This window comes from Lathyrus oleraceus, chromosome 1, assembly GCF_024323335.1.
Source record: "Lathyrus oleraceus cultivar Zhongwan6 chromosome 1, CAAS_Psat_ZW6_1.0, whole genome shotgun sequence".
NCBI lineage: Eukaryota > Viridiplantae > Streptophyta > Magnoliopsida > Fabales > Fabaceae > Lathyrus > Lathyrus oleraceus.
The window spans coordinates 269,012,372-269,036,523 of NC_066579.1; the positions used below are offsets into that span (position 1 = coordinate 269,012,372).

A 24,152-nucleotide genomic window follows, 5' to 3' on the forward strand; every position below is an offset into this window, starting at 1 on the left:
TATACATGATTAATGGCTTTCTTGGGACAGATGGAATCAGAATAGGAGGCTCTTGCAAGTATTGACGAATCTTCTCAAAAGCATTTTGACAATCAGAATTCCATTCAACAGCTTGATCTTTTCGAAGCAATTTGAAGATAGGCTCGCACGTGACCGTCATGTGTGAGATAAACCTTGAGATATAATTCAAACGTCCCAGGAAACCTCTAACTTCTCGCTCGGTGTGTGGAGCGGGCATTTCTTGTATAGCTCGGACCTTGTCAGGGTCCACCTCAATTCCTCGTTGACTAACGATGAAACCAAGCAACTTCCCTAAACGGACACCGAATGTGCATTTTGCAGGGTTTAACCGTAATCTAAACTTTATGAGGCGTTCATATAGCTTCTTCAGATGGCTCATATGATCTTCTTCATTCTGAGATTTAGCGATCATGTCGTCAACATAGACCTCTATCTCCTTGTGCATCATATCATGGAAAAGAGTGACCATAGCTCTTTGGTAAGTTGCCCCGGCATTTTTGAGACCAAAAGGCATTACCTTGTAGCAAAACGTGCCCCAAGGGGTAATAAAAGTGGTCTTCTCCATGTCATATGGAGCCATCTTGATTTGATTGTATCCTAAAAAACCATCCATAAAGGAGAAGACAACAAATCTTGCAGTATTGTCTACCAGAGTATCAATGTGTGGTAGAGGGAAATCGTCTTTTGGACTAGCTCTGTTCAAATCCCTATAGTCAACACACATCCTCACCTTTCCATCCTTTTTAGGTACAGATACAATGTTAGCTACCCATTGTGGGTACTTCACCACTGCGAGAAAACCAGCGTCAAATTGTCGTTTGACTTCTTCACGAATCTTCAGAGCCATATCTGGTCTCGTTCTTCGGAGTTTCTGTTTTACTGGCGGGCAGTCTGGCTGAAGCGGAAGCTTGTGCTCTACGATGTCAGTGTCTAGACCTGACATATCCTGGTATGACCATGCAAATACATCCACATATTCTTGTATCAACTTAACCAATCTCTCTTTGATGCTTGCTTCAAGCATGGTGCCGATTTTGACTTCTTTCTTCTCTTCCTCTATTCCAAGGTTGATTGTTTCCACCGGTTCTTCATGTGGCTGAAGGGCTTTGGACTCGTGCTCGAGCAGCCTTGCCAATTCGTCGGGGATGTAACAATCTTCTTCACCCTCTTCTTCCGCTTGGTAGATAGGGGAGTCAAAGTTATGAGAGGTAGTAAAGTCATTGGATTCAACGGGGTTATCATTTATTCTGCATGTTTGAATGATTGATTTTTAGAAAAAGTAAAAATAAAAGATGCATAAATGAAAAGTTTTTTGTTTGTTTTGTTTTTGAAAAGATTGCCATTTTCTTATGAGAAAGCTAAGTAAATGAATAATAAGAATTTAACAAAATGCCTTTCATTCATTGATAATGATTATTTGAAAATGGAAAAGGGGCCCTACAACATGATCCATTAGCCTTGGGTAGAGCTAAGGATTTGAAAGGAAAAATACGACAATTATTACTTTGACAAAGGAAAAATTTCGGGGATCTCAACCGCCTTCCAGTTGTTCAAAGTTGTCTCACACCAGTAAACCAAACATGGCTCATCTTCATTTTCGGTGCTGTCTTCAATGGCATTGACTTGATCTCCATGGATGAATCCTGTGCTAAGGAATACTTCCTGGATGCTTCAGGTGTTGTCCTTTGCAGGGACTCGGGCTCCTTTCGCAGCGGAAGGCACATATCCCAGACCAAAGCGATCATGCTTCTCACGAATATCAATAAGTTGACCCCAACCTTCAGGGTTTCCTCCTTCAATGCTAGACTTTGCGCTTTTCAGAGAAGCGGAAGATGAACAAGCTTTCCCAACAGGGTCCTTCATCTCCACAAAAGTGGCATTGGCTATTTCAAGAGCTTGGAAAGAAGTTTCCAAAGCGTCCTCATCAGCCTCGATGTATCTGAAGGATGAAAGATGACTAACCATAAAGTCCTCCTCCCCAGAGATGATGATCAATTGATTGTCCACCACAAACTTCATCTTTTGGTGTAAAGTGGAGGTGACTGCCCCTGCAGCATGAATCCAGGGACGTCCCAACAAGCAGCAATACGCTGGATTAATATCCATGACTTGGAAATTAATCGAGAATACATGAGGGCCAATCAATATGGGCAGTTCCACCTCTCCAATCACGGTTCTCCTGGAACCATCAAAAGCTTTCACTACCAAGGCACTGGGCTTCATAGCTGGTCCTTGATAAGACAACTTGGCGAGTGTTATTTTTGGCATAACATTCAGAGAAGATCCGGTATCAACCAAAACTCTTGCCAAAGCATCATCTTTGCACTTTACCGAGATATAGAGGGCACGATTGTGATTTTGTCCATCCTCAGGTAATTCCTCTCCACTGAAGCTCAAAGTATTGCAAGCTGTGATGTTCGCAACCACCCCATCAAATTGGTCTACTGTTATGCTTTGTGTTACATGAGCTTGTGCAAGCACCTTCAACAAAGCCTCCCTATGGGCTTGAGAGTTCCATAACAGAGATAGAATAGAGATTTTAGATGGTGTCTGATGCAACTGGTCCACAACCTTGTAGTCACTTCTCTTGATTAACTTCAAGAATTCCACATCATCTTCGGATTGAACCACTTCGGGTTCTTTAGTGGGAGCTACAACTGTTGATTCCTAGGCCGGCCTTTAAGGAGTCACATTGAATTCGGGCGTATAGACTCGACCACTACGGGTCATTCTGCTCATCCCTGCAATATTGGTGACGTCTTCACTTACAGCTTTTGTCACCTCAGCGTCTGAACTTCCTTCAACAACCTTATCCACAACAGTAATCTCATATTTCCAAGGCACGACCTTGGTGATCTCATACGGAAAAGGCGTGGGCATACATATTTCCAAAGGCGACGACTTACTATTCACAAGCGCCACCTTTCTGCTATAGTAAGGGATTTCCACTGGTTCGGGTAAATTGAAACAAGGTTCAATTACCAACACGTCTTCGTTCTTCACAACACTGGATATTTGAAGCACTCCTTCATCCATCATGTTTTGGATATTGTCTCGTAGCACCTGACATCCTCTTGGGTGTGTGGCACACTCTTCACAGTTGTCATGATCAACATTAACCAGGCCAGCTTCCACCAATCGAGCATGGAATGCTGCCAAAGGAGTCTTTACATCATCCACCTTATCAACCGTAACACCAACAGAGGCGTCTTCGATGGCGTTTACTGCAGGATCTCCATGGGGAGGAAGAGGATTGTTCTTCACATTCGCTCCCATGTCCTTAAAAGACAAGATCTTGCTCTCAATTAGCTCACGAACCCTATGCTTCAGAGCGTAACAACCCTCTAAGTCATGCCAGGGGGCACCTTCATGAAAAGGACAATGTGCATTAGGGTTGTACCATGGAGGAAGACAGCCAGGTGGAGGTCCCATAGGTCTAGGAACCACCAAACCCTTTTGCAACAAGGAGGGATATAGCTCAGTGTACGACATTGGAATTGGATTGAAGGTCGCCCTCTCCCCTTGCCTCTTATTCTGGTTCTGAGCATTTTGCCTTGGTGCTGGAGCTCTCGGTTGTTGATAAACAGGAGCTGCTGGTGCTTGTTGATAAGTTGGAGGAGCCATAACACGTTGTTGAACTGGAGTTGGTCGATAAGCTGGAGGCACTTGATAAGCCTGAGCAGGTTGTTGATTGAATGCAGGCGTCACAGTAGCTACGTACGATTGTGGAGCATACTGGATGGGATACATGGGTTGTTGATAGGGAATTGGTTGTTGAACATACTGTTGAGGTGGATATTGTTGTGGTCTCCTTCTTGGAGGAGCTCTTCCTTGACCAGCAGTCACAACATTTATTTCCCCTTCCTTCTTTCTAGGAAACCCTCCAGAGAACTTCTTTGGATTAGCATTTGAAGTTCCAGCTACAGCCGCCAGTTTTCCATTTCTCACACCATATTCAACGCGAGCTCCTATAGCAACAAGCTCCGAGAATCCCAGGGAAGCACTTCCAACCATCTTTTCGTAGAATTGAGGTTGGACCGTGTCGATAAACAGTTCAGCCAATTCCTTTTCAAAAAGAGGTGGTTCGACTTGAGAAGCCAGCTCCCTCCATCTCTGAGCGTACTCTTTGAAGGACTCCTTGTCATGCTGGAACATGCTCTGCAATTGTCTTCTGTCAGGCGCCATATCCATGTTATATTTGTAATGTTTTATGAACGCGTCTGACAGGTCTTGGAAACACCTGATCCTGTTCTGATCTAGACTCAAATACCACTTGGAAGGAGCTCCACTTAAGCTGTCCTGAAAACAGTGGATCATCAACTTGTCGTCTTCCACGTGTGCAGCCATTTTTCGGTAATACATGATGAGATGGATCTTTGGACAAGTATGCCCCTTGTATTTGTCGAAGTCCGGAGTTTTGAATTTTGCTGGAATCACCAACCCGGATACAAGGCACATTTCTTTGGCAGCAGATCCAAAGACGTGGTCTCCTTCTAGATCTCGAAACTTCTTCTCGAGGAGCTGCATGTTCTCCTTTACTTCTCTGAAATCCTCAAGCCTTACTTCGTCACCAGCAACGGTTGAGTCGACAGTCTGATACATGTGGTTTTGATCTTCATAGTGAGGAATATGCCTAGCATAGGAAGCTGGTGGGGCCACAGTATGGATGACTAGACGTGCGTCGGTGTAAACCGGTAATGGCACGGCTTGTTGGACAGATTGCCCCATGTCGTGCACCACCTCCGCTCGGGGGACGAAGTCATAGGGTAGCCCATATGGAGGAAGGGTTGAGGGTAACGACCTCTGAAGTGGGACTTCTACTGCTGGGCCCGTGGTCTCTGAAATCACGGTCACTTGTGAAACCTCAAACCTGAAGGTTAAAGCTTGCAGCATCTCTCGCATCTGGGACATGCCTCCTTTGATTTCATCCAACTCGGCTCTAACTCGGGCGCTCTCTTGTTCTTGTTCAGCCATTCTCTGTCTTGCTCTGGCGCGAGTATTATACTGGTGTTGAAAATTCAGCGTGAAACTGGAGGAAGAAAGGGCGGAGTGAGACTCTTTTTTTGAAAATGTATGAATGCATGTATGGATGCATTTTGTTTGCAAAACTCTTGGTTCAAACTAAAAGTTTTGCTTTTTATGCGTATGCAATGAATGGATGGATGCAATGTTTTTTTTGGATAGGTTCAAAGGTCCGAGGTATGGATAAATTTGATTGCTTTCCAAAACGGGGTTCTCACCGGGTATGATCTAAGGCTTTGTTACAAAGGATCCCCAGAGTCATTGATTCACAAGAATGTTTGACGCTTACGGGAAATACTTTCCGGTCATCAACTCCATCAAGGGAATCTATTCTGGGTGAGGTTCTCGTACCGACTCTTACGAAGTATTCACCTCGGGAGTCCGCACTACGCAACCATCGACTCGGTTCTAGACAGGGTACTCAGAGTCATGGATTCAAAAGAATGTTTGACGCTTACGGAAAATACTTTCCGGTCGTCAATTCCATCTAGAGAATCTATTCTGAGCGAGGTTCTCGTATCGATTCTTATGAAGTATTCACCTCGGGAATCCATACTATGCAACCATCATTTCTAGTTGGCCAAAGGTTAAATGTTCTAAAAGGTTCTTAGAATCATGGACCCCTTTGAAACATCGAAGCATACGAGGTATACACCTCGGGCGATAATATTTGTAAAAGAATCTACTCTAAGTGAGGTTCTCGTACCGACTCTTACGAAGTATTCACCTCGGGAGTCCGTACTACTCAACCATTGTCCTATCTTATGTTTCTTCACTCTAGACTCGGGTGTAGAGTCTTTCCCACATGGTTTGTAATCAAATTTCCAAGCACCAATAATCACAATAGAACCAATATACAACAAATATAACAATATAACAATAAAGATAATAAAAACAATAAAGAAAAGCCACACAATTAAACAAACAAAGGCACACAAACGTCCTAACTAGGCTTGACTCACTTAGGGATTGGGTATGATCCCCAGCAGAGTCGCCATCTGTCGTACCTCATATGAAAAAATGGGAATACGACCTAGCGAAGCGCAATCGCACGCTCGCAAATGATGGACTGAACAGAGTCGCCACCGAACTTTATTTATTCCTAAAAAGGAAAAGGGAAATATCGATAAAACCCAAGAAAGAACGACAATGATTATTGGTCGTCGCAACCAAATCAGGGTTCGGGAGTCGATTATGCAAAGGGAAGGTATTAGCACCCCTCACGTCCGTTGTACTCAACGGGAACCATTAGGTTAGTTGTGTGCGTTAATGTTAGTTTGAAATGTTAGGCTTTTCAAGTTATTAGGTAGGAAAGAAAGAATAGAAGAGAGAAGAAATGTTTTTGGATTTTTGATGAAGGACTAAACCTAAGTTTTTTATTAGTGGGCCTGACAAGATTTACAAGTCCTGCTCCTACGTGTCTCAACAGAGAAATCAAGGCTTACGTAGTTCTGGGTACAAAAATGTTTGTTTGTTGGTCGATTTTAGCGAAAGCTACTTTGTGTCAAATCGACGAAAACATTGTTGGACTACCCAAAACAGGTGGAAAAACATTGCCTTGCATTGTTTTGAAACAAAGTACCTTTCGTTTGTGAAAAGGTTTAAGAGGTCAATCGCACGGCGGCGAGAAAATAAATTGATTGGTTTGACGTGTTTTGAATAATGGCGAGAACTTGGATGAGCGAGATATCCATCTCGAATCCTAGTCTCAGGAGTGCGTGGTATACACCACGTTCCATTTCCATCTTATTTGCGAAAATGTTTAATAAACATTAAGTGTTTTTTGAGGTTTGATTGAGAAAGGGTTTAAAGAAACCATATTGACAATTTTAAATGATGGCGAGAGCTAAGATAGGCGAGGCATCCGCCTCGAATCTTAACCTCAGGAGTGCATGGTATACACCATGTTCCATTTCCATCTTTATTGAAAAGTGTTTAATAATGGAATTAAGTATTTTGAGCTTTGACTATGAAAAATGGCTTGACACTAGATCAAGCATTTGATGAGCGATTGAGAAAGATTTGAATGAGTGTTTGAGAGAAATAGAATAGATAAATTTGGATGATGGCGAGAGCTAGGATCGGCGAGATATCCATCTCGAATCCTAGTCTCAGGAGTGCGCGGTATACACCACGTTCCATTTCCATCTTTATTGAAAAGTCTTGAATATGAATTAATATTTTTTGAGTTTTTATTATGAAAAATGGCTTGACGTTGGATCAAGCATTTGATGAAGTTTTTTAAAAGAAATGGAATGGAATGGGGAGAAGAAATGGATTGATTTGTTTATTGAGAAAATACTCGACGTTGGATCGAGTCATTATTTTTGATCTTTTTGGAAATTGTTGATTTTATTCTTATGTTAGTGGCTAACTAAACAGTCAAGCAATAAAGAAATAAAACAGTAAAATTATTACACATCGGGGGAGTGGGGTACATTTTGTCAAATGGGGATTCGAAGTACTGGAATAATTAAATCGGGCCCAAACAACAAATAATGCAATGTATGAGTGTAAGTGCAAGAGAACTGTCTCATTGTAAGAAGGCCCAAGAGTAAGCCATGTGAAGAAAATAACACAACAAGTTATATTTACAATACACTTTAAAAGTTAAATCGAAAAAAAGGTAAAATCGGGATTTGCACGGATGGAGATCGAGGGACACACAAAACCTAAATAATATGCTCAAAGCCGGTTTGCACATATTTACAACAATTGAAATGTCATTTGTGATTAGTCAAAACGCGGCGAAATACTATCACTATATCGATAAAAATAATCATGGATAAATAACAAGAAAAATGTCAAATCCATAAATTAAAAAATCGATGTTTAAATAATAAATCAAGGAAAAACATTAAAATCAACAAGTGTTTTTTTTAAAAAAAGAGAAAGAAAATAAAAAAATAAATGAAAGGTTTAAAATAATAAAAAAAATGGTAAAAGGATCGAACCCTGGACCTGAGGTTTACCAAACAATGTCCTAGCCATTTCTACCACTAACCCACTGATGTCATAAATGGCATGGAAGAAGGATAAATATGTTGGAAACGTATAAATGGAAGAAAAACCAAACACAAACAGACCATCCAGTAAGAACGGGATATTTCATGAAGATTGAAATAACAGCAAGATAACATCACAAACAAACATGGCGACGATATTGTTAAATCAAACATGGAGGCTTCGATGAAACCGAATCAGAACACAATCATGGTTTCCTCGGAAGGAGGCAAAGCAGAATCGAAACATAGAAATAAAACTCGGAAAGGAAGCTAACCGGTTGCGGCGAGCTCGACAGGTGAATGTAGACAAGCGTTGCCTTCAATTCTCTCCTTTTCTTTTCTGAATGGTAGCCGCCAATCCTCTCCAAAAACTTAGGGTTTTTCAGCTCTCCCCCCTTTCATGAGCAGTGGCCTCTCTTATATATGACTCATCTCCTCTCTGCTGTGTTTCCTCAGAGTAGTGGGAAGTGTCTGTACTGGGAGAGATTTTGAATTTTGTCCATATTCCAGCTTGTGGTCCCCTTCTCAAATCTCTTCATTTCTAAAACTTCACTGTTGGTAAGAAACAATTCACCACTGTAACTCGCTTAATTGAAAAATTTGTTTTGGAGTTAACTGATTTTGTGTGTTTGTGTCGCAGTGGCTTCGACGTGGATCGTGTAACGGTTTGATAGGATTCAACGAATGGACTAAAATGCAATGCAATGCTTGTTTTCCCTGTGGAATATTGACCGAGAAGCATGACCATTGGCTTAGCATCAAAATTACTGTTGGTCAATAAGGGAGATACAAAATCATTGAATCGATCAGTAACCTCCAACGGTTTTGGCCGCTCCACATACAACTTCTTCAAGCCATCAATTATTGATGTCACTGCATTGAGGGGTAACTTCTTCGCAGGTTTTGAAGCAACCGGTGGAAAGGGCTGAAGTCGCAATATTGCAAATGCCAAATGGAAAATAATTGCAGACGTCAGATTGATGGCTGTAGAATAACCAATATCGGCCACGGTCGCCATTTTTCTCTCCCTTTAAAGCACCATTTAACGGTTTGTTTCTTGCAGGAGAAATTCACGGTGATGAAGTGGAATGCTATGGACTACGCTCATGTCAATCAGCACACTCTTTCCACATACAAGGTTCTTGAAACCAGAGTCATGAGTTTCCTTTTGTGGTGTGAGTCTAGCCAGAAGTGCCTTATTATGACAGTGTTCTGAGTCCACAAAATAGAAATTCCCATTAGCCTTAAATGTCACATAAGGCCTATTGGTATCTGCTGGACGAATATCCGAAAACTTGATAGTCTTTGGGATATGTGTTGCCAGCCATGACAACATCTCCATCTCGAAGCTGTCCGAACCGGGTTGCCAGCGGAGTTTGTGAATGTAAGGGCTGACGAACCAGTGAAGGATGGCGGTAAGTGAAGCACTGAAGAGTATCACAGATGATGCCACTGCACCCTTTAGGATGACATTACTGTCGGGGGATGTCATGAAGGTTATGACTGGACTGAGAGATACCGAGAGGCAGCAACTTGAGAGGGACATAAGTTTTACCTTTTTTATGGTACTTGAGATTGGGCCATAGTAGAAAATTCCGGTTTCCTTGTCTCCTTCCTCAAATTGTCTTCCACTGGCAGGTCCAATGCTAATCTTGTCCTCCTCAGTTGGTGTAGCTTTAGATAACCATCTTATTTGAGAAGCAACAAGTTGGGAAGAAGTCTTATATGTTGGTATCACATTGTTCTGTGTTTTGAATATTGAATTAGCACTGATTGGCTAGCCGCATGTGGAGGACCTAAAACACTGGTACACTGAAGGAGTGTTTGTTGATAACGAAGAAAAGCGACTGCGAGACTGTGATCGGAGCAAGTGGATGAAACTCATTGCATCAAACTCTGAATCTCACTCTCTTCTGGATATGCAGGTTCTTCATTTCTTAACATTATTGAAATGTGTAAACATAAGAAAATATTTACACCACAGTTGGATTGCGCATGAACAAGAACTCAAAAGATTTCCCTGATCTTTCAGCTTCTAGCATGCTTAGAGCAACTTGGCAACTTTGTGAGACAAGAGCTTCCGGGTCTGCCGTAAACTCCTCAAGAAGAGCTACACTTTGGTCATCTGCAATTGAACCAAGAGCTTCAGCAGCCTCATGCCTAACCATTGGATGCTCATTCACATCTCTAAGTATATTGGATAGAGCAGCCGAAACGGCTTTGTCTTGCAATTGGCCCAAAACATATGCAACCTCATGTTTTAGTAAAGCACTCTTGGAACCCAAGGAATCAATAATAGCAGTAATGGCTTTGTTTCCACCGTCATTTCGAAGTGCAAAAAGAGCTGCATATCGCTCATACATCCCTTTTTCCTCATCAAGAAGTAACTCCCTTAATTGGTCCACCGAAGATCAAGACGTGGTCGGTGCTGCAGGATCAACAGACATAAATGGAGAAATATCCGGTGCAGTCGAATCATCCGCAGCAGCAGCATCTTTTAAATTCAGAATACGTTGAAGAGCCAATTCACACGTCTCTCGAACCTCTTGAGCCGGATCAGAATCCAAACTTCGCTTCAAAAGAGAAACATTACTATCCGATCCAATAGCGCCAAGTGCTTCCGCTTCTTACCATCATGATTCGAAAACGATAGAGTTTGAAACAATTTTGCCGTTGCCATCTTAATGATCTCCTGCATTGTCGCTTCACTGAACTTTGAATTCATAGCTGAAATATAATCAACAAGTTCAAGCAAAGTTTGCCCCTCTCCAATGATCCGATCCCTGTTCCTTCTACTACCAGCAAGAACTTTTGGTATTTTCTTTTATGTTGTGCAGGCTTTTCTCCTGGCAATTTCTTGTCAAATTTCCCATCGCTAGCTGTGGCAGTTGCTGCAATTCCTGCTACATTGCCCAACTCATCCTTAATAGTTTTCTTTAGTGTTGCCTAGGTTCCTGTTATGGGCAAAGATGTGGCGGCCAACTGAACATGGCTGGGTAAAGCCCCAAACTTGGCGGCATTCTTCAAGTTTTGTAGCCGATTTTTCTCCTGTTTATCAACTCTATGGTGAAGTCCAACACTGATATTGTCAAGGGGTGGCAGTTGCTGTTTTGCTCACAGTCAATTAGGAGCATTCTAGCTAGTCTGCCAGAAAGCAATCATGGCCGACTTGATAAGTCATTACTGCTTACACTGAACACAACAGTCTGCAAAGTAATATCAAATAGATTTGCATTTAGAGCAACTGCTGTAACATTAGATGGAGAACCAATCAACATGACACCCAAAATATTAACACCCATTGACATAAGCGCATCACCGTGGGAATTCGGAGGCAAGTTTTTTACTAGATTGCAAATCATCTCAACCACCCAGACATTCCTCTCAACCTGGTCATTTTTCAGGTCAACGACATAAAATTGCATGAAGTTGCTAATGTCCATCATTGCAAAACAAACAGCAGTATTAAAGGACACCAATCTATTGGCAGGCTGTGATTAGTACTCTGGCTAATCAACTGCACGCTACTGTTAAGAGTTATACCCTCCTTTTTTAAGCATTAAGACCTTTTCTTCAACAGTGAGGTATAAGTACAATCTCAAAACTGTCAACTTATTGAACTTTGAGCTGATGGACATTTTTTGTAGGCATTTTAAGTCATTTTGCTGGTCCAAACCACTGTCAAATAATATAACAGTATCCACAGATGACAACTTAATGATAGGGATACAAGCATTGCTCTCTATCAAGAAAACAAATCGCCCACTTTCTCTATCATTAAATGCGGCCAAAACAGCTTGCTTCTTTGAAAGAATGTAACCTCTACCATATCGTACATAGAAATTGTTTCCAAATCTCTGACAGAGAACATCATCCAGAATATTTCCAATTGGTCCAGAACCACTGCTAGACGGAAATAATAGCATCACTCTTAACTCACGACTTTTAGCTTCAAAGAGGGTCTTTTCAAGAAGTTACAATTTTCCACTTGCTTTTATTCCAATATCTAAATGTTCTTCAACAGTCAGACCTCTAGTGACCAAACTACTCAGTGTTGGGTCGAGGAGATAAGGATGGTTGCAACATTTTTTTTTATCTTTTTTGCAGCTTCAATTGCTTTTGGTACAAAATTGCCATCATTAATTGCATGTGAAACTACAGAGGATGGCAAAGGGAAACAATCCAAAGCAACAAAAGTTTCTGGAACTGCAATTATTAAGTACCGATGCATCTCAACAAGAGCAGAAGTCGTATATCATAAGAGTTGAAACTAAAGCCCTTTCGAAAGTCTTGATCTGAGAGAACCAAATTGAATGGATTGCACAAAGATACAGCGCCAGAAAGAGGTGAGCTGGAGCCTATAGAAGATTAGACTTATGACGGACTCAGCGTATAGGACCAACAAATCCTATCTTATTATCTACTACTAAATTTCTACGCTTTATCCCCCCTGGTGTAGATCCAGAAAGCATGCTATGATCTATTGCAGACTGAGTTGAAGATGAAGGCTCATCTTGAACAGCATGCCCACAACCCTTGAGAGTAGAGGTTGGATAAATTCTGGCATACGGTGTACGTGCCATACTATATATTGCAGATCTGCCGCGAGGTCTTGGGGTCACAAAAACCATTTTCATGAGGGTATGTCTAGTAAACCTCACATAGCAATTAAAATTTGTAGGTTGTGAAGTCTAGCAGCGAACATTGGCAATATCTTGAAACTGTGTTGATATAAACCCTGTTATTAGATGTAAACTGCATGCTAGGAGAGCAGAATGCGGAAAGTACGTAAGTCTAAAAGCATGATCTTCCTGTCTGTAGGTGCTAAGAGCAGTAAGGATGTATAAAACCAAATCAATCAGTTGTTCCACCACTTTTACATCATGTAGAAAAATCTGATCAACTTTAGGATGTCGAGAGGCTGTACGCAGGCGTCTCGTTGGAACCGTACCAACATTTAGATTAGCAGACCTACTTCCAGATAGTACAGACGGATGAGCTCCAGTTGAATAGTGTGCATAAGGAAAATTAGTTCCAATTTCAATCGCCCTTTGAGTGTAAGCCTTTATCCTATTTTTGTGCTTCTTCTGAACTGACTTCAATGATCTTCTACTTTCATAGGTACCAGGCAAATAATAAGTGTTGGTTTCTCCTTCATCTTCATCATATGCAACATCTTCACACCCAAACTCTTCTCCAGTATCGTATATGGATGTTTCAACTTCTTCTTGAATGCTACTACCAGTTTTCTCACACGGTAGAAAATGAGATTCAATGGATTTTCTGTAAGTTTCCATGGCAGTGTGAGGAACTCTTGCACATGAATGAAATGATTGTAACATGAATGAAATTGTGTATGGATGAATGGAAACTTTCCAATGTGAATGAAATACTGTGAATGCAAATTTGAACATGATAAAAAATAAAAATGTGAATGCAAATTTGACCTTGATATATGAAAATGAAAGATGGTATATAGATGAAAATCTCCTTGAAAGGGAAAATGATGTTCCATGAGAGACAAAACATGGATTGAATTTAGACATGAGAATGACATTCCAATTGATTCTATCAAAATGTATCAAACATCTAAAGCCAAATGGAGAGGTAAAAATCTAATGATCATGGAATGGCAAGTAGTGGCAATGTCTAAACAATCCGTGTAGGTGGATAGATTCGTGACCAGATGAAATGGTCATGAGTAGGAGAGAAAATGAATGATTGATGGAAACAAAAGTTCAGGACCAAAATCGGGGTATGACATTATGGCTCGTATGACCTCAAGACGCTCTGCTCATCTTGCTTTCTGAAGTGGATGATTAGTCGATCTTTGACCCTCGAAGATTGCCGGATTGAATGAAACGGTGATATGACACGAATGAACTTAGATTGCAGTCTTTCGCTTATTCCCTCTTTTGCATGGACCGCCCTTTTGGGTTTTCGATCCACCGGGATACCCTTTTTTGCCTGAGCCGCCCTTTCGGGTTTTCGACTCACCGGGTGTACATTTTCTTCTTTTTTTATATATCCCTAATTTTTGCCCGAACCTCTTTGTTTTGTTGTTGTTTTTTTTGGTTCGTCGGGATGCCCCTTTTTGCCTGGACTCTTTTTCTTTTGTCCAGCGGGTCAATTATGCGAAGTATTTTTTAACTGCGTCTGAGTTGACAGGGGACGGGAAGTCTTCGCCATCCATGGTTGTTAGCATCAAAGCTCCGCCAGAGAAAACCCTTTTAACCACGTATGGACCCTCATAGTTCGGAGTCCATTTGCCCCTGTGATCTGTGTTGGGAGGAAGAATTCTTTTGAGTACCAATTCACCGACTTAATACTCCCGAGGGCGCACTTTCTGATCAAATTCTCTCTTCATCCGTCTCTGATATAGTTGGCCATGGCATATAGCTGCTAGTCTCTTTTCCTCAACTAGGCTTAGCTGATTGTATCGAGAACGGACCCATTCTGCTTCGTCCAGCTTAACATCCATCAGGACCCGCAAAGAAGGAATTTCGACTTCAACCGGAAGAACTGCTTCCATGCCATATACAAGCTGATAAGGTGTTGCCCCGGTGGATGTTCTAATTGAAGTTCGATACCCATGTAATGCAAACAGTAACATCTCATGCCAGTCCTTGTATGTTACCACCATCCTTTGCACAATCTTCTTAATATTCTTATGAGCTGCCTCAACAACGCCATTCATCTTTGGCCTATAAGGGGAAGAATTGTGATGCTCGATTTTGAAGTCCCGACAAAGCTCTGCCATCATTTTGTTATTGAGATTCGAACCATTATCAGTAATGATCCGCTCGGGAACTCCGTATCTGTAGATGATATCTCTTTTCAGAAATCTGGCTACCACCTGCTTCGTAACATTCGCATAGGATGCCGCTTCCACCCACTTGGTGAAGTAATCAATAGCGACCAAAATGAATCTATGGCTGTTGGAAGCAGTCGGCTCGATCTTGCCAATCACATCAATGCCCCACATTGCAAAAGGCCAAGGAGACGACATGACATTCAATGGGCTTGGAGGGATATGCACTTTATCTGCGTAAATCTGGCACTTGTGACACTTTCGGGCGTATGCGCAATAGTCTGCCTCCATTGTTAACCAATAATACCCCGATCTTAACAACTTCTTAGCCATTGCGTGTCCTCCGGCATGGGTATCGAAAGATCCCTCATGTACTTCTTGCATTAACATGTCCGCTTCCTGCTTGTCCACACATCTGAGCAAGACCATGTCGAAATTTCGCTTGTACATCGTATCATCCGAGTTCAGAAAGAAGCTACCGGCTAACCTCCTCAACGTCTTCTTATCATTTGAAGATGCTCCAGCTGGATACTCTTGACTCTTCAGGAAACGCTTGATGTCATGATACCACGGCTTATCATCAGATACTGCATCGGCAGCAAACACATAGGCGGGTATATCAAGTCGAGATACATCAATTTTTGGTACGTAGTTCCAACGTAGCACCTTAATCATCGAAGACAAGGTAGCCAAAGCATCAGCAAATTGGTTTTCTTCACGAGGAATGTAATGCAACTTCACCGTAGTAAAGAAAGCCAACAATCTTCTCGTATAGTCTCTGTAAGGAACCAAATGCGGCTGATGTGTATACCATTTCCCATTGGTTTGATTGATGACCAAGCTGAATCCCCGTATACATCCAGGGTTTTAATCCGTAGGTTGATGGCTTCCTCAAGTCCTAGGATACAAGCTTCGTATTTGGCTTCATTGTTGGTGCAGGGAAAAGTTATTCTGGCACAAAATGGCATATGAACCCCCTCCGGCGTGATCAATACTGCACCAACTCCGCGACCATTGACGTTGACCGCCCCATCAAACATCATAATCCATTTGGATTCAGGGTCAGGCCCCTCCTCCGGGAGTGGTTCGTCGCAATCTTTCGATTTGAGAAACATGATGTCCTCATCAGGAAAGTCGAACCTCATAGGTTGGTAATCATCAATCGGTTGCTCTGCAAGATAGTCTGACAAGACACTTCCTTTGATGGCTTTTTGTGAAGTGTATTGGATGTCATACTCTGTCAGTATCATTTGCCACCTAGCAACCCTTCCGGTAAGCGCTGGCTTTTCAAAAATATACTTGATTGGATCCATCTTTGATATCAATAGAGTCATGTGAGTCAACATATACTGTCTTAGTCGGCGAGCAGCCCATGCCAAAGCGCAACAAGTTTTCTCGAGCAGTGAGTATCTTTGTTCACAGTCGGTAAACTTTTTGCTAAGGTAGTATATTGCATGCTCTTTTCGACCTGACTCGTCATGCTGACCGAGCACACAACCCATTGACCTTTCTAACACCGTCAAGTACATGATCAACGGTCTTCCCTCTACTGAAGGCATTAGAATCGGGGGCTCTTGCAAATACTCTTTTATTCTTTCAAAGGCTTTCTGACAATCATCATTCCACCTGACCTCTTGCTCTTTTCTCAGCATTTTGAACAATGGCTCGCATGTGGCTGTAAGATTAGATATGAACCTTGAAATGTAGTTCAATCTGCCCAGGAAGCCACGAACCTCTCTTTCTGTTTTAGGTGCAGGCAATTCTTGAATAGCTTTTACTTTCGTAGGATCTACCTCTATTCCTCTTTCACTTACAATGAAACCTAACAGCTTACCAGTTCGCACTCCAAAAGTGCACTTGTTCGGATTCAGCCTTAACTTGAACTTTCTCAGACGCTCAAACAACTTCTGCAGATTGTCCAGATGTTCTTCTTCTGTTCGGGACTTGGCAATCATATCATCGACATAGCATTCGATCTCTTTGTGAATCATATCATGAAAAAGTGTTACCATAGCCCGTTGGTACGTTGCCCCTGCGTTCTTCAACCCAAAAGGCATGACCTTGTAACAGAAGGTACCCCATGGTGTGATGAATGTCGTCTTCTCCATGTCTTCCGGTGCCATCCTGATCTGATTATAACCGGAGAAACCATCCATGAAAGAATATACGGAGAACTGAGCTGTGTTATCAACCAAAACATCAATGTGAGGTAATGGGAAGTCGTCTTTCGGACTAGCTCTATTCAGATCTCTGTAATCGACGCACATCCGTACTTTGCCATCCTTCTTGGGTACTGGTACGATATTGGCAACCCATGGTGGGTAACTGGCCACAGCGAGGAACCCTGCATCCCACTGTTTCTGAACTTCTTCTTTGATTTTCATTGCCATGTCAGGATGAGTTCGGCGTAACTTCTGCTTCACTGGCGGCGTGTCTTCATTCAACGGTAACCTGTGCACCACGATGTCTGTATCCAAACCTGGCATATCTCGATAGGACCAAGCAAAGATGTCGACGTATTCACGAAGCAAACTAGTCAACTGTTCTTTCACCTTGGCCTGTAGACTGGCCCCAATCTTGATCTCTTTCTTGTCGTCTTCGGTACCAATGTTGATGGTCTCAATCACCTTCTGATAAGGTGTAATAGCTCGGTCCTCCTGTTTCAACAACCTGGCTAACTCTTCAGGCAATTCACGATCTTCCTCAACTCCTTCTTCGGCTTGATATATAGGATTATCGAAGTCATACTTGGCCATAGTAGTGTCGTTAGCAGTGAGATCCGGGTGATCATCTCTGCATGATGGAGGACCATGCTTTACCTTAGAACGAGGTTTTTTGGAAAAAAACAAAAAAGAAACATTGCCATTTTTATTGTTTTTTCGTGTAAAAATAAAAATAATCGAAAGAAAGAGAACACAAAATTGTTTGCAAAAGCTGTCCTTTATTGATGATGAAAATAATTGCGAAATGTAACTAAATGGATGGCCCTACAGATGAGTCATTACACCTTGGGCAAGGTGTAAGACTTTATTATGCATGTAATAAAAGGAAAACAATAAAAATTACTCTTTCAGTAGAGTAACCCGGACGACTTTTTCAGACGACCAATTGTTGAGCTTTTCTCCCGGGACACACGGGCGAATCCAGCTATCTAAGTCACAGTCGCTGTTAGCCTTGTCTTCATCTGCAGCATTGACGACGTGGGGAGGAACCGAACCCCCGCTGGAGAAAGTACCGACTTCATTCTTCTGAGACCCCGGAGTATACCCCAATCCAAACTTGTCTTCTTTGATGACTGGCTCCACAAGTTTGCCCCAGCCTAGGGCATTACCAGCTTTAACCACTTCAACAGCCTGCTTATATGAAGAGATAGAAGTCCCGACCTTCTCAGACATAGGTGAAAAGACAGCTTTGGGCGCGACCTCACTGATGTTTATGGCTTCAAAGCCCTGACACAGCATCTCATGCATCTCGCCATCCATCTCCACATACTTAAATGTAGACAGGTGGCTAACAAAAATATCCTCTTCACCACAGACAGTGACGACCTGACCTTCTAGTTCATATTTGAGCTTCTGGTGGAGAGTAGAAGTAACAACACCGACAACATGAATCCAGGGCCGACCTAGCAGACAGCTATAGGCAGGCTGGATATCCATCACATAAAAGGTGCTCTTGAACACCTGCGGTCCAATCTTAACTGGCAACTCAACTTCGCCAAAGACAGATCTCTTAGAGCTATCAAAAGCCCTCACAACTAAATTACTTGGCCTCAGGATGATGCCATCGTAATCCAACTTCACTAAGGCTTTCTTTGGAAGAACATCCAGAGAAGAGCCTGTATCAACCAAAACATGGGAAAGCACCGCCCCTTTGCATTCCATTGTGATATGCAAAGCTTTGTTGTGATTCCTGCCCTCAGATGTCAGGTCATAGTCGGTGAAGCCTAGCCCATGGCTAGCGTTTACATTTGAAACTACCGACTCCAGCTGGTTAACAGTTATCTCTGGTGGAACATAGGCCATATTCAGTACTTTCAACAAGGCTGCTCTGTGCGCCTCAGAGCACATTAATAGTGAGAGAATGGAGATCTTCGAGGGTGTCTGATTTAGCTGGTCGACTACCTTGTAGTCACTTTTCTTGATAATCCTCATAAACTCATCCACTTTTTTCTCGAATGCGGTCTTAGGAGGAGCTTCCTCAGTAGTAACCTCTTCGGTGGCTACGTGTTTTCCTTTAGCCTTGGCGGCTGCCTCAGCTTCAGCATTCGTGCGCAATGTTGATGGTGCAAATAGGCGTCCACTGCGAGTGAAGCCACCAACCCCTCCAACATTGTCTACAGCGGAGCTACCAATGTCAATGTCTTCATCGTTAACTTTCCGCCCCTGGAAGTAGATATCAGTCCCATAGTGCCACGGGATAGCACTGTCTTTCTCATACGGAACAGGTCCTGGTATCGTGATGGTGATCGGACTAACCAAAGCCAGTTGAGGGCTGTTAGAGTAAATTGTAACTGGTGCTGGGCTTTCGATGTTCACCGTTGCTGGTTCTGTAATATATTATTGTCGGAGCGGGTCTCTCGGGAACATATATTTCTTCGGGAGTGAAATAAATCGTCACTGTCGACACATCATTCTTCACTGGACGGGTCTGATCGAACTGAAGACAACCTTCATCTATTAGTTGCTGAATACCCCTTCTCAAACTGTCACATCCGTTCTCGGCAGCTTGACAATTTCTGCACTCTTCCCCACAACCCGGGAAAATCTGTCCTTTCAAGAGTCGGTCTTTAACCACCGATAGCGAAGTCTTCACTTTAGTCACATCAGAAACCAAATTCAAAGTCTCCCCACTATCAATAACATTAACCCTCTGCCCGCCGTGGGCTGACATCGGGTTTTGGATAACATTAGGCACCGGAGAAAAATTGATAGCCTTGGCATCTCTCAAATCTTGTACCTTTAGCTGGAAAGCCTTGCAATTATCTGTAGTATGGCCAGGTGCGTTGGAGTGAAAAGCACATCTGGCGTTGATATCATAACCTCTAGGCAGATTATTGGGATCGATTAGTGGGGCCAGAGTTCTCAACGTAACCAGATTCAGGTCAATCAGCCTAGGAAGTAACACAGAATAAGGCATTGGGATTGGCTCAATGACCCGGTCCGTCTGCCTTGGACGTTGTTGATAGTGTCTCTGCTGACCCAGATTACCTCCTTGTTGTTGATTGTTGTACCTGGGTTGCTGTTGCGGATGATACTGCGGTTGTTGTTGCTGTTGAGGAGCAGGTATTGGGATAGTGACTGCGGCCACTTGATCTTGATAATAATTAGGGCGTCCTCTGCCCCTGCCTCTGCCGGCATACACAATGCTTGTCTCGCCTTCTCTTCTTCGCTGATCGTTACCAGCAAACGGTTTCTTGGGACTTGATGAGCCGGAAGCACTATTGTCTTGAATTCGGCCCATCTTCAACAGACTCTCGATTCTTTCTCCAGCAATTACTATCTCTGCAAAGCTGATTGACGGGCAAGCAGTCAATCTCTCAATATAATTGCCTTGAAGAGTGTTCATGAACATGTCCGCCATCTCCCTTTCAGACATAAGGGGTTGGACGGACGCAGCAATCTGTCTCCAACGCTGAGCATATTCTCTAAAGGTCTCCTTGGCAGTCTGAGACATTCCTTGCAATAAGGTCCGATTTGGAGCCAAGTCCAAGTTGTATTGATATTGCTTGACAAAAGCCTCTGCCAAGTCTTTCCAGCTCTTGATGGTAGTACGAGACAAATGAGAATACCATTCACGAGAAGCTCCAGTTAGACTGTCTTCAAAATAGTACATCCACATCTTTTCATCTTCCGTGTGAGCTCCCAACCCTCCCAAATAAGATTGGAGATGAGTGCGTGGGCAAGAGGCCCCGTTGTATTTCTCAAAAGTAGGGGGTTTGAGCTTGTGCGGGATCCTTACTCCCTGAACCAGACCAAGATTTGTGACATCAAAACCTAAGGAATTTTGAGACTCCAAAGATTTGAGCTTCTCAGCAAGCTCATCCATACGGCGAGTGGTCTCATGGGCTTCGTCGTGCAAAGAGAATTGATCATACTGATAATCTTCGGTAATGGGGCGCCCGTTAATCCGAATTCCTTGATTCACATTGTACCTTCCGCCAATACCATTTCCAACATTATCCGGGTTTCCATCAGCATTTGTGTTAACCGCGTTACCAGTGTTCACAAGGTTATCAGCGTTCCCAAGGTTACCAGGGTTTCCCTCAGCATTTGGTATCTCTACCTCTGGGTCGGGCCTCGGTTGCTCAACCAATTCCCTCAGCTTTTCCTGGCCTTCTGGCATATCAGTCATCAATGTCATGAACTGATCCATCCTTTCACGCATATCAGCCAGCTCTTTCTGTACCTGGTCCATTGCTAGCTGCGAACGATTTTCCTTTGTCGGGTACCTGTGGACTCGCTTGGGACCAATAATGCCTGAAACAGGGAACAAACATTAGACACTGCGGTGACACCTGCAAAACAAACAAGGGTAATATGCATGGTATGCGATGCGCTGCTTATTCAATTTTACGGCACCCTCCTTCTCAATTCCGGTTTGACCTTCCAGAACAACGTGTACAACTGCAATCGAACGTGCAAATAACAATATCGAGGAGAGGTGATAAGAAGCTTCGGTCACAGACGAAATAATCAAAGAGAATGAAACGTCTGAAAGGTGTCATAGTCAAAATACAAGCTGTGCGGAGAGCGACGAACAAAGAAATGAGAACCCACCAACAAGCCTGATGGTGAACTCTAAAAACAAAAGTAATCTAATATCTAGCCCAAACGAGTCTTCTCGAACTTCCTTAAGAAGCGCCTCTGTAACCGGGTCATTAGGGTGTTCTGTAACGCCTTGAATCAACAAATTCCTCGTCTTGACCGCTTCTTCCAATTTCTTGTACTTGTCTTGTTCTTTTGTTCTCTTGACCCCAGCTTGAATCTTTAGTTCGACGATCTCTTGTTCAGCCAATCGAAGTGCTTCATGCTGCTCGTTCTCCTTACTCTTCAACCGCTCATTTTCTGCTCTGATTTCTATCTCAACCTGTCTCCGGCGATCAGACAATTCTTCCCACCTTTGCTGGCGCTCAATAAGCCTATATTCATCTCTTCCTGACTGCTCCTTAGCAACCTTGCAAGCTTTCTTCAGTATATCCTCACCTGAACAGACTTTATGGATATAATCAGCATCTTCAGCAATTCTCTCATTGCTTTGTCTTTGAAGCTATTCAATCTTTGAACTTCTCTCTCAGCTTCTTTCTTAGCGCACAAAGTTTTCCTGAGGCCTTCACTCAGCTTCACATTCAACTTATCGGCATTTCCCTTTTCTTGCTTCAAAGTGTTGTACTCAACCATGCTGACAGACTCAACAATAACCGGATCAGATGGTTCTCCTATAGAGAATGGTAGAAGAGTAATCCGAGCTCTTTCTCGCAACCAACTATCATACTGGGAAGAAGAGATGTTGTTACATTTTCCATAGACAGTAGCACCTTTAGTCTGAATATTCCTCCAAGCTCCAACAACTTGCTTAACCAGTTCTAGATTATCTTGCACTAGGAAGTAGAAAGATTCCACCAGATCTTGATCCTTAGGAGCGTGAGTCAAGGCATACCCTAATTGTCCTCTCAAAAGAATCGGGTTATAGTTGATACAACCCTTCATACCCAACAATGGTACATTAGGGTATTTCCCACAGCTAACCACAAAATCGCCCCCTTTGGTATTCTGATTACACCATCTGATGTCTTTAGCAGTCAAGACAACCCACCTTCTAGCCCAATTCCTGGCTTAATGCGGATTCAGAAAAGTATCGTCATTTGGCAAGTGCCCCACGAGCCACTTATGGAACAATGGAGCGCAACATCTGACCAATCTCCCTCGTCTCTTCTCATTCTTATTGTGCACAGAAAAATAAAAATCACCAAGAAGGGTGGGAACCGGGTTCTTTAGCAGAAAGATATGAATAGCAATCATACTCACGAACTTCGGTTCATCGGCGAATAGCATAATACCATAGACACTTAACGCTAACAGAGCACACACAACGCCCCAATTGCCTTGAGCAACACACTCTTCGGCTTTGTCTACCATAAAATCCAGATGGAAACCAGATAAACCTCCCTTAGAAGAGAGATTTTCCTTTACAACAAAAACTTCCAGATGAAGAGCCTTAGCAATATCCTTATGCTCTGGAGGAGGTATATCGGAGTTGAAAGGGACACAATGTTGTAGCGGAACACCCAAGATCATAGCATACTCTTCCAATAAAGGAGCCAACTGGAAATCTTGAAAAGTGAAGCAACGCAACTGAGGATCATAAAACTGCAAGCAAGTATGTATTAGACTCCTCTGAGAAGCATCCAAGTCTTCAACCATAGGCAAGATGTTGCCATAAGTATCCCGGAATAAACCCACATGGTCAGGAGTAATCAAAGCATTTATCTGATGCAATGGGCCGATCTTAGTATCGAAGAAATGATAGGTCACATTACTCTTCCTGGGAGCCTCCATAATAAGCACAGATCAGCCAAACCAAACCGAGGAAGGGAATACCCTGCAAATGAATAAGCATGAGATGTTGGATGCAAATATGCAGATGATGTTATGCAATGCAAAGGACATGTGACCGGTTCTGGCCATATATACTGAACCACGTGCTGTTCTCTGTGAAGAAGTCCTCAAAAGTCGGCAGTCCGGGTATGTAGGTCTAAAGGTTCAGATCCACAAATAAAACCAGTGCCAGAAGTTCAGATCCAGGAAATAGAACCATAAGGATCAGGTACCAGGTATTAGATATCAGGGTATGATGAGGTCAAGGGTTCCTGCACACCTATAAACAACCCACCCAGCTCACATGTGGAGGCTAAAGGGTAGAGACATTGATATCACGGACTCTCAGGCCAAATAGTAATAATACGTCCACCATTTCCGGTTTGGCATTACCACTATAAGAGGAGTGTCTCAGCCAAGTTCCCATGAAAGTAAGGTAAAGGTCATCCTAAAGGTCATCCAGACTTAACGGTTCTCCCAGATAGCTCTAGCACTGTAAGAGATCCACAGTACAGAATTCTCTAGAAAGATCCACATCTGAATTGTGTTTTCATATTCCAACATCGGACCGAGACGAAACGTGAGGGCATGTGAAACCACGTTAATCCTAAGTGCACTCAGGCCTGTGTATTGGGCCTATCTCTCACAGAACATCCCACTCCCATAAACAAACAACCCAACAGATCCAACAGACAC

The 24,152-nt window shown here is 42.8% G+C and overlaps 1 protein-coding gene and 2 pseudogenes across 1 annotated transcript; all 3 read right to left on the reverse strand.

Moving 5' to 3' along the window:
• Positions 1-1,692: 1,692 nt before the first annotated feature.
• On the reverse strand, positions 1,693-4,995 carry LOC127102703 (uncharacterized). Its single transcript, XM_051040051.1, has 3 exons — positions 3,340-4,995; positions 2,791-3,279; positions 1,693-2,688 (listed from the first exon to the last, which is right to left on the reverse strand). Exons 1-3 carry the CDS (start codon positions 4,993-4,995, stop codon positions 1,693-1,695), a joined length of 3,141 nt encoding a protein of 1,046 aa, XP_050896008.1.
• A 3,698-nt stretch (positions 4,996-8,693) lies between these two features.
• LOC127130205 (uncharacterized) lies at positions 8,694-9,933 on the reverse strand (annotated as a pseudogene).
• Positions 9,934-10,021: 88 nt separating this feature from the next.
• Positions 10,022-11,974, reverse strand: LOC127102713 (deoxyhypusine hydroxylase-like; annotated as a pseudogene).
• Between the last annotated feature and the right edge of the window lie 12,178 nt (positions 11,975-24,152).